We start from the raw sequence: 14,976 nt of genomic DNA, 5'->3' as shown, positions 1-14,976 counted from the left end.
TTCCAATTATTTGGCACATTAATTTAGAGTAACCTTTATTTTTATAATGCTTTATACAATACAGATTGTTTTAAAGCAGCTTTACAGTGATCAACAGGAAAATAATGATTCAATGATGCAAACAGAGTTGAATTCTGCTGTAAAGCAGCTTTGAAATTATCTGTATTGAATAAAGCACAATAAAAATAAAGCTGACTTGACTTTATACATACACACACATATATATATATATATATATATATATATATATATATATATATGTGTGTGTCAGGGTTCTACCCTAACAGCATTTAATGTGTCTTTGTTTGTGCTGTGTCTGAGTTTGTGTTTGCCATGTGCTCCTTTGTTCCCTCCTCATTTCCAGTTACCACACCCCCTTGTTTAGTCGTTGTCCAGTCCTCCTTTGTAATGAATGTTCATCTGTTCCCTATGTTCCCTGCTCCCTTTCTTGTTGAGTTCTCTTTAGTCTGAGTGTTGTCACCTGTTCCTCATGTTCTTTGCCTCCTTTATATTGTGTCCTCTTTCCCTCTTGTCTTTGCCAGTTCGTTAAACCTCATGCCTGTGTACTAGTCTTTTGTTCACTAAAGCTTATAGCATTTTTGTAGGAGTTTGTTGTATCCGTTTGTCATTGTAGTCATGCCTTGTTCCTAACCATCTAACCACCTGTCTTATCAAATCTTGGTACTGTGTCTCTGGTCTCCCCCTGTCCTGTCTAGCAGGCTGAGCTTCCCCAGCCGCTCTTCCGTCCTACTAAGCAGCCAGACCTGTGCAATGCCTGTGAGTCCACGAGTGACTATCTCCTCAAACAGTGTGTTCCTGCCTGGGCTATGCTGTTTCTCTCCTGTCTTGCACTGCCATACCATCTCTGCTCTCCAACCTCCTGCCTGTCATCGTGCCTCATTCCCTTCCTACTGTTTGGACTGTGTTCACCTTCTCTCCTCAATATCTTGTCTAGCATCTTGTCATCTCAATAAACCTGTAACATTCATCCTGCGTTTGAGTCCTCTAGTACTCTGACTTTGAATTAAACATTATTACATAGTGTCAAAATTTAAACTATAATATAATCTGTCATCTGCAGACAAATAATATTGGAATTGCACATGATTATTTTGCCATTAATTACATAAATCCTTCCAATCAAATGTGTAAAACAGACTAAAAACTACCACTAATAGTTTGATCTCAACCATTTTGTTTGGTTGAGATTAACCATTAAGTCCTCAAATGAAACAATGATTAAAACATTTGAAATAAAATAATTATTTACAATTGACATAAGAACAATTTAAATAAAATTATTTATTTGGTTGATTTAATAAAATAAGTCAAATTAGCTTGCATGAACATGAACTTTGGTATTGAAAACTATTGAACTAAGTTCAAATAACTATTTGTCAAGTTGAAAATACTGAATATTTTAAGTAAATAAAACTTAACTGAGTCAAATATAAGTCAATTATAAGTTAAAAAATCAAGTTAAATGAACATAAACGTTGGTACTGAAAACTTACAAAAATAAGTTCATATTACTTTCATAAAGTTCATCCAACTAAACTTTATAGTTGAGTGAACAAAAAAAAAAAAAAAAAATAAATAAATAAATAAATAAATAAATAAATAAATAAATGAACATTTAAAACTTAAAAAGGTAAGTTATGAATGTCCCTGGGCTTATCTGTCTGTTTTTTCCTGTCTGTCATGTGGTTGTGTTTGTTTGGAGCACATGGGTTCGAACTGACATTTCACCATGTTTTCATTGTCATCATTGTCTCTGTCCACTTGTTGTCCACTAGATTTTGTTTTTGAGTTGCAGAGGTCTGAAATGTTTTACAGTGTAATACAACCTAATGCAATCAGCTTAATTCAGTCATATTAATTACTAATGTATAATTTATTTGCACTCTAATGAAATATAGATGTTTCACTAAGCTCATGAATCACATTTTAGGTTTAATATAAATGAAAGTTTTGGCAACACTAATTCAAAACAGGAAAAATAAATATAAAAACCTAAACAGCACAATATTAACAGTATACAAAAAGAGTTATTAGTGCACAGCAAGTACAAAACTGATGGAAGGATGCCATCTTGTGGTGAACCGCAGTGTTGTTTAAGAACTGAAGGCCTGACATGCACAGACGGAAAAAAAAAAGAAAAACAGTAGCTTATTGACAAAATAAACAAGTTTGCATTTGTGCTTTATATCATATTTGATACATCTGGCTTTTATGGCTCATTTAGTATGATATATGGTGAGAATATAGAGGAGGAAAAAACCTGAAAACAAAAAACAGTGATGCTAAAAGATCAAATTCAGTATACAGTTTATTGATGATGCAGACTATATACAGATAAACAGATGAACCCAGAATATAAACAACATTACCCATAACTGTTACCCGTTAAGATTTTTTACATATAAAACTATTATAAAGAAAACACTTAACCATTTTGGCGTGTTGCCTTCATGTTGGGTTCATCTGCTCACCTGTATAGTATGCATCAGCTGTACTATATTGAACTATATATTGTACTATAATGTCACTGTTCTAGTCATAGGCTCTAAAACATGTCTCCACTTCCTAGAAAAATGAAGCCAAAATATCTCAGAAATAACAGTTGACATCTTGTGTCGATGATGTTCATTTGGAGCCCAAGTCTGGCATCAAGGTCCCGCCCACACTCCTGCACAGCCGTGTGTAGTGTAACCAAAGTATGTTCTGTTTTAATTTCACTCTTCCACTTCTTCCAAATCATTTTCTGGTTCAAACATGGCTGAACTAAAACATTATTTCCAACTGCCATTGTGTACGTTGTGTACAGTGCGTCCGACCGAGTGGATCTCTGAGCTGGTGTGAGTGAGTGGAGGCGGGGACAATTTGCATATTCATGGGTCCACGTATTCTAAATGACACAAGCGAGTTACATTCAAGCTATTTTAAGGTATGAATAAAATTTTTAGATATATAAAAATGTTTAAATATGTAATTGTGGTGATCAAAAATGAGTTTTAAGGAATAAAATTATTGACTACAGGGGGACTTTAAAAGAAACATTGTAAAAGTTCAAACAGTTTCTGAAGTCTAACTTTACATTTTCATTTTCATCAGAAATAGATCAGCTCATAATGTCTTGCTTACACAAATGTAACAGTATCTGATCGTTCTCTGTCCAGAAGGAGGAGCTACATGATCATCAGCAGTCGGAGAGAAACTAGATATTCAAATTATAATTCAGCATGAAAAATCCAGTCTGATAGAGTTCATATAAATGCTTTTGTGTGCTAAAACACTTTTGTGAACTTTACTGTATGTCTAATGTTAAAATTCATACTCTCTTCCTTTGTTTATTCTTATAATATTGTGTACCCAGAGTCATATTCTCTGTAAAGATGCATTGGAACAAAATAAAAGTGATCAAATAAAATGATTTTAAAGCCACTTACAGTTCATTAATTAATGAGCAAACTGAATACATATACATTGAACTGGGTTTTGTCAGACTGCACTGTGTGGATGGATACAGGACACAAAACAATAAAACACTGCAGTAACGGTACATTTAGTGGAACCGGCTAAGTTCACTTTTGTCTCACACACATTTCTGAGAAAGCAGGAGACATGAGGATCTCAGTGAATCTGCATTGCTCAAATCACAGTTCTGGTTTCACTCTGTGATGCTGACAAAACACTCTCTGACATCTGAAGCGTGAAGAGCTGCTGAACGTCTCTCTGATTCCCAAACATCTTCTGTTCTTTGTATTTGTGTGTTATATATAATAGATTGTCTGCTATCTGACAGTTAAGAGATGAAAGCTGCTGGAGTTTCTTCACATATCAAAGTATCTATAGAAGTGTAAAGACTGTCATCAGACAGTGCTGTTCAGAGTCAGTGTGTTCGTAAACCTGAAATGATGCCCTCACCCTTTAAACCTTTCTAGCAGAACAGTTTTACTGTAAACAGACAGCATACAGTCAGTTCATTTAAAAGAACATTTGTATGAATTTCTTTTTTATGCTGACAACAGGCCAACAGTATATAAGGTGCAACATAAAAGGAAACAAATTTCATGTCTAAAACTTTAATGTATATGAAAGAAAAATGGCAGTGCTAACTCAATAAAGACATGTTTGTTCTTTAAATCACATTTGTTTATTTATTATTTAACAAATATGGTATTTTAACATTTGTAAAATTTGAAATGTACTACATTTTCATTTACTAATCCAAGAGAAGTGAGAGAAACACTGTGATCCAGTGATCTGCCCACCTAATCAGGCCAAATGAGAGGGAATGTGGTTTTTTAGAATTTATTTATCTTAATTTAACCAACAATTAAAAGTAATATTAAATAAATACTTAAAATAGATGAAAATGAATTATGTATGTAAATAAATAAAACGGCCACAATGATTTGTACATAGCTTTTACAAACAAAGTGGTGGCATGACTACTTGCAGACAATTAATTAATGAAATTCAGGGTGGAGGGATTGGAAATGTATAATGACTTATTGACTTATTAAAACTGGCCATTTTTTATAGCATATTCTTGGATTTTCACAACACCCTACCCGACCATTTTACAACCAAAAGTTATTAGCCATAAATTATTAAAGTTATTATTACTATATATATATATTTTTTTTTTTTTGCTGTTTTATACAAATGCTGGCCAGAATAAATATGGGATTTTTTAAAATTTAGATGCTTTTATAACAAAATTACTTTTTTAGTACTGTCCCCAATGAATGTGCATGACACACATGTGCAAATTGTGAAGAGAAATATTTAGTGTACTCCATTACATCTGTACTAATCTACCTTGGCATTTAAGGATGTGTTTGTTAAATCTGACAAAGAGACAGTTTGGACTCAAAAACCTTAAAACCAGCATAGAGGGGTTCAGTGAATGTTGTGTTGAATGTGTGTAAGGGTGTGAGTGTGTATGTGTCAGAGACGCTGTAGAAGGACAGAATGCCAGCCGGCACATCCACATACACTCCTACTCTGTTAGATTTTGGTGCATGGGTTATTATGTTCTTGCTGACATTATTGTGCCAGACAACAAATCCATTACTAGTGCAGAAAAGACACCAGGATTTGTCATTGTATCCAAACTTACCAACAGTCCCTTTTTTCCTGCTGATTCCTTTATAGGCCACTGCTATACGAGCCCAAGAGCCCTGTTCAACCTCCCTGAAGCCCCATTCAACCTCCCAGTAACAGCGTCCAGTCAGACACTCTCGACACATAACCTGAGGATTATCAGCAAATCTCTCTGGATGATCAGGATACGGCTGATGTTCTTTTACAAATTTGATCTTCCTGTTCCCCTTATACAAGATGAGTTGAGTGTGTGCTGTGTTTGGATCCAGTGTGAGATCACACGCATCTGAACACAAGACGACAGATAAAAACAGTTTATTAACTTCATTTGTTTCCATTAAATGTGCAAGAGTGAGTCAGAGAAAGAACCTACATTTTCGTAGTCCTGGTTTTATCCTGAAGGGCCCTCCATAATTGAAACTAAAAAGACACACAAACATACAGTCAAAACGAATTGTAAGTAGTTTGAACAGATATTCACTTACAGACTATTAATATAAATAGTCAAGCCACGCTTATTTGTATAGTCTATTTCTCAATACATATAATTCTAATATAGCTTCACAGAGCCATATGTTTCAATGTCTGGAGATTTTTTATATCTTTATATCTTCAGGCCCCAGTGAACAGCTTTACAGGAAATATGCTGTAGTGTTTTTGAGCCCCTAGTGAACAGCCAAAGGAGCTAAAAGGGAATTGATATATGCATACAATCGTAAAGCAAGTTATTTAATATTTAGTTGTAAATTATTTGCATTCAGTAATTCTGTAACCAATAAATAACACTTTGTGGGCATCTCTACCATCTTCAAATTCTTAATAACCCAATCTATATATTCTATAAGGATTATAATAATATATGATGATAATGATAATAATAATGATTTTACTTTCAAAGCAAAGTTTGGTTAAAAGCTCCAACTTAAACTATTAGGGTTCCTAACTTGTACCCCACATACTTGAGTTTGTAGTTTGGATCATTCAGTTTGTCGTTGAGCAGCTGGACTCCTGATTGTCCTGGATTATTGTAGCTCAGATCCAGCTCTCTCAGGTGTGAGGGGTTTGAACTCAGAGCTGAAGACACATAACCACAGCCTTCCTCTGTCACCATACAGCCTGACAACCTACAGACACACACAGTCAGATCATCTACAGACACATATCAATATTATGACCCGCTGACTGTACATCATCCCTTATATGTTCTTAATACCTCAGTATCTCCAGCCGACAGTTTGGACTCTTCAGTCCATCAGAAAGAAGCTTCACTCCTGAATCCTGTAGGTCATTGTTACTCAAGTCCAGCTCTCTTAGGGCAGAGTTTGAGGACTTTAGAACTGATGACACAATTTCACATGACTGTTTGTTGAGATTACAGCCAGCAAGACTGAAAGACATGAGAATTATACTGATAACTCAATTCTACAATTATGATTTCAAAAACATTTTTGTAAAAAGACATTCTAAAAATAAACAAAATATACTCAATATGTATCAGTTACAACAATTTATTGTAATTCCATTCACTCACAGAGCTTTTCTGCAATTGATCACAGCTGGTATCAGTCTTCTTCTACCCTCATCTGATGTGTTGTATTTCTTGAGGTCCAGCTGATCCAGCGGCTCCATTTGCATCTGAAGCATGTAGGTGATTGTTGAGCAGTGAGCAGGAGAGAGTTTCTTCTCTGATTTCACACACTCCTGAATCTCTCTGGACAGAGTCTGATCGTTGACTTCCAGTAGACAGAGGAACAGATTGATGGATCTTTCAGTGGAGAGTCCATGTTCATCATTGATCTTCTCTTTAATGTACTGTGTGGTTCTTCTGATGCTCTCTGAGCTTTTCTCTGTGTGTGTCAGTAGATCCTGTAAGAGTCTCTGATTAGACTCCAGTGAGACGCCCAGCAGGAATCGCAGGAACAGATCCATGTTTCCATTCTCACTCTCAATGGCTGTATCTACTGCTCCTTTAAGCAAATTTTGCACTGAAGCAAAATTCTTCAGTCCCTCCATAGTTGTACTTACATGAAAGTAAAACACATAGAAAGCAGCAAGACACTCCTGAACGCTTAGATGAATGAAGCTGTAGACTTTCCTCTGATGAATCACAGATTCCTCCTTAAAGATCTCAGTGCAAATCCCAGAATACACTGAGGCGTCAGTGACGTCTATGCCACTCTCAAATAGATCCTCCTTATAGAACATCACATTGCCCTTCATCAGCTGTTTGAAAGCAACTTCAGCAAGTTTCACAATCACTTCTCTGTTGGACTGCAGAAATTTCTTTGGATCTCTCTCTTCATACTTCTGATGCCCCATGTTCATCTGAATCAGCAGGAAGTGGATGTACATTTCAGTCAGAGTTTGAGGGATTTCTGCACTCAGATCTTCTTTCAGGAGCTTTTGAAGCACAGTGGATGAGATCCAGCAGAAGACAGGTATGTGGCACATGATGTGGAGGCTTCTTGCTCTTCTGATGTGTGAGATGATTCTGCTGGCTTGATGCTCGTCACTGAATCTGTTCCTGAAATATTCCTCCTTCTGAGACTCATTGAATCCCTGAATCTCTGTCAGACGGTTGATGTATTCAAAGGGGATCTGATTGGCTGCTGCTGGTCTGGAGGTGATCCAGATGAGAGCAGAGGGAAGCAGCTCTCCTTTCATGAGGTTTGACATCAACACACCCACAGATGAAGTTTCAGTCACATCAGAAACTTTCTGAGCATCTGAAAACATCAGTGTCATTCTGCTTTCATCCAGACCATCCAAGATTAACACAACTTTACACTCCTCATAAATCTTTGAGTCCAGATCTTGAAGTTCAGGATGAAAGTCCAGCAGAAGTCTATGAAGACTGTACTGATGATCTTGGATCAAGTTCAGCTCTCGAAATGGAAGCACAAACATGAAATCCACATCCGGATTGGCTTTTCCCTCGGCCCAGTCCAGAATGAACTTCTGCACAGAGACGGTTTTTCCAATTCCAGCGATGCCTTTAGTAAGAACAGTCTTGATTTGGTCTTTATCCTCACATCCTGGTTCAGGTAAGGCTTTAAAGATGTCATTGCAGTCGATTGGAGTGTCTTGAGAGTGTTGTGTTCTGGCTGTTTTCTCCATCTGTAAAACCTCATGTTCTTCATTCACTCCTTCTTTCTCTCCCACTATGATGTAGAGCTGTGTGTAGATACTCTTCAGGAGGGTTTCATTCTCTTGTAGTTTGGTTCCTTCAAATAATCTGTCATACTTTTTCTTCATGCTGGTTTTGAGCTGGTCTTTGATGCTCTCAAGGACATCTTGCGTGTAACATTGAGCAGATCCAGCAGAACTGGATCCTTTCATGTCTCTGTGTGTTTGTAGCACAGGACGTGATATGTTATACATTTTGAAATGTTATAAATTCATCCAAGGATATACATGCAAAATAGCTCATCCTTACATCATGCAAGTAGTTGTTATACTTTACTCATCATAACATCAATCAAATGATTCATATAATCTCTATTTTCTTTATAAGATATATTCAGTATCAGTGTTTAGGTTTACCTGCACTGTAATTATTATTATTTTTTTTTTAATTCATTCACTCAACTTTTTGAGTTATCTTTTTTCACTGACTCAGTTAAGTTGTATTTACGTAGAATATTAAAGGATTAGTTCACTTTTAAATAAACTTTTCCTGATAATTTACTCACCCCCATGTCATCCAAGATGTCCATGTCTTTCTTTCTTCAGTCGAAAAGAAATTAAAGTTTTTGATGAAAACATTCCAGGATTTTTCTCCTTATAGTGGACTTGAATGGGCACCAAACGATTGAAGGTCAAAAGTAGTTTCACTGCAGCTTCAAATTGTTCAACATGATCCCAGATGAGAAATAAGGGTCTTATCTAGTAAAACCATCGCTCGTTTTCTGAAAAAAAATTGAAAATTATATAAGTTTTAGCCATAAATGCTCATCTTGAACTAGCTCTCTTCTTCTTCTTCTCCTCTATTAGAATTCCAGCAGTGTAGACACTGCTAAGCGTAATACTGCCATCCACAGGTCAACGTTTGAACTAATTGTTATATACTATTGAACTAGCATATTGCATATAACAATTAGTGTAGACACTGTTGGAATTCTAATAGAGGAGAAGAAGAAGAGAGCTAGTTCAAGATTAGCATTTATGGCTAAAACTTATATAATTTTCAATTTTTTTCAGAAAATGAGCGATGGTTTTACTAGATAAGACCCTTATTTCTCATCTGGGATTGTGTTGAACAATTTGAAGCTGCAGTGAAACTAATTTTGACCTTCAATCGTTTGGTGCCCATTCAAGTCCACTATAAGGAGAAAAATCCTGGAATGTTTTCATCAAAAACTTTAATTTCTTTTCGACTGAAGAAAGAAAGACATGGACATCTTGGATGACATGGGGGTGAGTAAATTATCAGGAGAAGTTTATTTAAAAGTGAACTAATCCTTTAAGTATGTTCAACGAGCCAATGTTCCTTGTAAAATATGTTTTTCATTCACTCAGCTTAACTCTTTGAAGTACTAATTTCCAGTGACTTATTTAATTTTAATTACTTAGAATATTAAGTATTTTCAAATTGACACATTTAGTTTCTTGAATTTATTTTTTATTAATTCAACCAAATAAATAATTATTTTATTTAAATTGTTCTTTTATGTCAGTTGTAAATTATTCTTTTATCTCAAATGTTTCAGCCATATTTTGATTGAGAACTTAATTCCCATTTAAATCCCTTTCTACTGCAAATAATAATTGATCTGATTTCAGACACTGAAACTAAAGAGCTGAGCAGAGGATGATTAAACAATTCCAAAAACAGCTTCACTTATTACAGAACAGTTTGACTTTATTTCTTTCATAGGTTGTGTCTAAGAAATAACAGAGGTTTAGCTCTAATTAATGTTGACTTTTTTAATTGAATTTTTTATATATATATATATATATATATATATATATATATATATATATATATATATATATATATATATATATATATATATTTTAAGCCACCATTTTGGTGAATAGCATTTGCAGTATCACAAGATCAGTGTTAAAAAACACACTTGTTGTGTTAAAATAAAGCCAGAATACAGATGCTTGCTACATATTAAAGATATTAGCATCATAAAGTGATTTGCTTTATTGATCATATCATTTTTAAGGTTTAGTTTTTTTTTAGTGCCTATAAACTTTCTACTGATCTTGTGATACTGAAGCTTTTGCTCCAGCAGTTTCATGAAAATCTGATCATTTGAAGATTTTTGTATTTTTTTTAAAAAAACATGCTGAACAGTAAGTTTTGAACTACGGCATCATTCAGACACGCACTGATCTGTGTGTGTCTGATATAGACAAAAATATATATATTCAATTGTAAATAAAAAAATAAATAAAGTGAAGCTGGTAAAGCTGTTTTTTGGAGTTGTTAATCATCCTCTGCTGAGATCCTGAGTGATTGTTTGCAGTTGATGTTTCAGTGGCTGACATCAGATCAGCTATTATTTGCAATAAAAATGAATTTGAATGAAAAAGATCTCAATTAAACATGGCTAAAACTTTTGAAATAATTCACTTATTTTGCCTGTAGATCAAAATTAGCCTGTGCACTGTTACGATCACGTCTGTTCGTGTCATGTTCCTGTTCACTCTGGACTCCATTTCCCATAATCCCTTTTCCCTTGCTTATCACCTGCACTCACTCCACAATCACTCCACACTAATCACCACACCCAGCTGCAGCTCATTACCAGGACTATAAAGGACTTTCACACACACCACCTCACGGTGAGGTCTTGTTAACTGTTGTTGCAATTCCAAGCATTCCCCTGTGTTTACTGTCTGCCTGTCTGCCTGCTTGCTGTTACCGTTCCTGCCTGTTCCCTGTTTATTGACCCGTTGCTGCCTGTCCTGACCCTTGCTTTTGTATACCGACCTGTGAGTGATATCTGCCAGCCCTGACCTCTGCCTGTACCTGGATTACGATTCTGTCTACCCTCTGCTGTACCTGTTTGCTCCTAGTTGACCCTGCTTGTAGGACCACGCTTACCTTAAATAAAACGCTGCAGTTGGATCCCCTGCCTGAGTCTCCCATTCATAACATGCACATTCTGAATCATTTTGCCAGCACGGGTCACATATTTGTTTTCAAAGCAGTGCCATGATTTACAGTATTTCTACTACTAATAGTACCATTACAGTGAAAACTAAACTCAACATTAATGCATAGTTATACTTTCCACCTCTGCATACATAGGCCTACTGTAGATTAATGATATAGCCTACTGTAGACATATAATAACCTGCACATTTAACCCTTATGCATTGTTCAATTTCTGCTGACTAGTTGTATGGTCCGGGTCAAATTGACCCTAATTGGATTCAATACAATTCCCCAAAAATCACACTATGAAAACAAACAAACAAACAAACAAACAAAACATACAATTATGTACAAATAATCAACTACAAATAATTACAATAATTAATCATAATAATTTTAATATCAATACACAAATATCTGAATTTATGATTTATAAAAATGTTTTTAACCACTGTTTTTACGACTGCCCCCTCCCCCACTCATGGGACGTTTGGCATTATACATTTATAACAATAATATATATGAGTCTAAACCTAAAGTAATCTTGGCAAACTATATATCATTTAAAAGCTTTCAGACTCTAGTTTTCATATTTGGTGACTGATCATATATGAAAGCATGAAAAAATATGGTTCAGATTACTCAAACCATATATGGAAATCAGAGTCCCCGATTTACTATTTTGTTCCTTCGATTTACTAAAACGTGTGCACGATTTACTATTTCGTTCCCTCGATTATTAAATCATGCGCATGATTTATAAATCGAGAGAACAAAATAGTAAATCGTGCGCACATTTTAGTAAATTGTGCACATGGTTTAGTAAATCGAGGGAATGAATTAGTAAGCCGGTGCACACAATTTAATTTTTTTCTTGCATGTCATATGTGCAGGGCTCCATAGAAGATCATTTTCATATCTATGCTCAAAAAGTGGAACAGACAATTAACAGGTAAAACAACTTTACATTTTCACAAACTTTGAAAATAAAAAGTTGTTACACTCAGTAAGAGACTGGCACTTCAGGACTAGAGTTGAAGAGCTGTGACATACAACACAGAAGTGTTTTGTATTTTGGGTCTGTAGTTGTTTTTGAATGGCTGTCTATGGGTCAAAAATGACCCACGAAAAGTAAGAAGTATAAAATTTCGTATTGCACATTTCACAACACATCAGTGTGTTGAAACTTTGCATGCATGTTCATGAGCCTAAATGAGAAACAAATTCACAAAATTCACAAGAAAAACAATGTAGGCTAGACAGTACACTGTAAGAAAAAATACACCATATCTACTCAATAAAAATGAGGCAACAGATTACAAGCAATATTATTAATTAAATTTCACAAGGTTTGGTATTGAGTAAATATTAATTAAATGAGACCCTTAATAGTTATCCATTTAATATTAGTAGATTTGAATAGAAAACAGTACAGAATTAATTATAACCTAAACAAAAATATTGAGTTGATTTGAAAAAGATAAACTCCCTAATGTGTAAATAGTACTAATAAAAATTAATTTAATTCTACATATCATAATTGAGTAATCATCATCTACACAAATTAAAATGCACACTGAATGCACATTTGAATTTAATCAATGCAATGAATTAAATCTGAATATTCCTTTCTTATGAGTAATATGGCCCATACAGAACTTAAATATAAAATAATTTTATTAACAATTCTCTTTTGTGCTTTACATAGCAAAAACTGCAGTGTTAATTTAACTCTCCTGGGAATACATGTGAGACTATACTCAAGAGTGTTAAAGTATTAAATGAACACTGAAGCGACATCAAGAATTAGCCTGTGAATCTCAACGACGGTGACAAGCAACATATTCTGATCAACAGATCAACTCTGAACATTAGAAAACAAGCTACTAAAAAGTTGCATAAACAGAACAAAATAAAATATGAGAATAAAGGAAATTACTAAGACAATTCAGCTCATAATTTATTCATGCAGCAATGCATGATGGGAGCCATGGATGAATTTTGATTGGTGGCACACAGAATGTATGCGTTCTTCTTACTAGCCCAGTGATAACAAAATAAGTTTTCTTACCTAAAGTCAACCAGTTAAATTTTGCAAGATGAGCAATGTAGAAGAAAACGAACATTCACTGTCTATAGCCTAATGTTACTCTCTTCAAATGTCTTGTAGGCCAGCTGCATAAAAAAAGGCGCACTTTGACAGGAAGTGCTTTTCAATTAAAAATTGCCTGATTACATTCATTTGAATTCACTCAATATTCTCTCCATTTGGGATTAGGTAAATATAATGCTTAAGTTTTATTTAACTACAATGGGTAGATTTTATTCCAACCATTTTTATTTGAAATTTAATTAAATATTTGCCTCAAAATCATAAACACAATTATATTGAATACATTTTAACCAAAAACATTAATTCAAATCTACATGACCACAGAATCATTTCTTACAGTGTATTTTGAAAAAGACAGTAAATTTTTACCATGTGTGGCTGACAAAATATTTTTTTGTATTAAAATAAGTGAGGAAAAGCTCATTTTTTTTAGCTTCTTAGGGTAGTAAAAACTAAAATAACAAAATATAACCAAGAAATGTTATTGTTTTGGGCCTGTACAGTTGCCTTAGAACATTAAAATATGATGGTCAAACTGACCCGCGAACATCACCAACGTAATCAAAATATTGTGTGTATATGTCAAACACATCAGCGTGTTGAAACTTTGCATGCATGTTAATGACCCTAAATAAGAAAAAGTAAAAAACAAAACAAACAAAACCATAGGTTAAATGATGTTTCCAACAACTCAAAATCAAAACAGGTCAAATTGACTCACAACAGTACACGAGGGTTAAAGAATTACATGAAATTGATGGTTGAGTTTTTAATGTGTAGAAGTCCATCTTCATAATGACTTAATATTTGTTATTAATTCTCACAATATAAGGCTTTATACAACAGTACTGTCTGGTTCTCGAATCTGATTGGCTGATAGCCGTGCGATATTTCAGTGATAACAGCACTCCTACCTTTTCACCATTTGTATCACTCCGCTTGAAGTGACAGTCATGGCGAGCAAATCCAACGTAATTTTTGCAAATACTGTTGTACCACGAACTGTAGTTTTAATAGTTTTTTAGACTAACTTGATCAAGTGTGTTTATACTCACTTAGGATCAGTGTTCACTGGTTTATCACTGAGGTCAGCAGGATAATCCATGGATCTGTCACTCCTCACGGACACACAGCTGGGTTCTAGAGATCTCCGGGACTGAGAACATCCTTCCTCTGTTTTCTCATCAAGACTCATTTTAAAAGCAGTGTCACTCATCTTTCTATCCAGAAAGCTATTAGTCCTGCCAATACATATACTTTATGAATGAGGAAAAATCACATCCTTCATCCATACAAAGTTGGTCAAAGTTGTTCTAGATTAGTTTTAAAGATATTCCTGAACTTTAAAAACAAATACAATATCAATGTAATATAGAAAACATGTTCTGAATGTAAATCTGGGATAATTATATTTTTCAAAAACAAAGTAGATAACAAACAGTCTGTATATGATATCAGGACAGGTCACACATATGTGAATCAAGCAGGTAAACTTTACACAAATGGCTTCAGTTCAGAAACATATATAGTTGTTTTATCTTGTGTAACTTTAGATATGTACTCACCAGGAAAAATATCCTGCTGGTTAATGCTGATTTGTTCAGCTTCTTTCCTTGCCGATGTGAAGCTGCAGTAA

At 34.6% G+C, this 14,976-nt stretch overlaps 1 protein-coding gene across 1 annotated transcript; it reads right to left on the bottom strand.

Moving 5' to 3' along the window:
• Positions 1-4,641: 4,641 nt before the first annotated feature.
• LOC125257051 (NLR family CARD domain-containing protein 3-like) lies at positions 4,642-14,591 on the bottom strand. The gene is made up of 6 exons (XM_048173468.1): positions 14,396-14,591; positions 6,644-8,455; positions 6,326-6,499; positions 6,072-6,236; positions 5,486-5,532; positions 4,642-5,398 (listed from the first exon to the last, which is right to left on the bottom strand). The coding sequence occupies exons 1-6, from the start codon at positions 14,554-14,556 to the stop codon at positions 4,851-4,853; spliced, it is 2,907 nt and encodes a 968-aa protein (XP_048029425.1). The 5' UTR covers positions 14,557-14,591; the 3' UTR covers positions 4,642-4,850.
• Between the last annotated feature and the right edge of the window lie 385 nt (positions 14,592-14,976).

Source organism: Megalobrama amblycephala, linkage group LG21, assembly GCF_018812025.1.
Source record: "Megalobrama amblycephala isolate DHTTF-2021 linkage group LG21, ASM1881202v1, whole genome shotgun sequence".
Lineage (NCBI taxonomy): Eukaryota > Metazoa > Chordata > Actinopteri > Cypriniformes > Xenocyprididae > Megalobrama > Megalobrama amblycephala.
The sequence above is the reverse complement of the archived record's forward strand: the minus strand, read 5'-3'. Positions and strand labels throughout refer to the sequence as shown.

Excerpts from the sequence above, each read along its gene's own strand:
- LOC125257051 (XM_048173468.1), bottom strand. The coding sequence starts at position 14,556 with ATGAGTGACACTGCTTTTAAAATGAGTCTTGATGAGAAAACAGAGGAA. Across the intron at positions 6,500-6,643 it reads ATCAATTGCAGAAAAGCTCT|TCTTGCTGGCTGTAATCTCA; the intron begins GTGAGTGAATGG and ends CATGTCTTTCAG. Across the intron at positions 6,237-6,325 it reads TGTCGGCTGGAGATACTGAG|GTTGTCAGGCTGTATGGTGA; the intron begins GTATTAAGAACA and ends GTGTGTCTGTAG.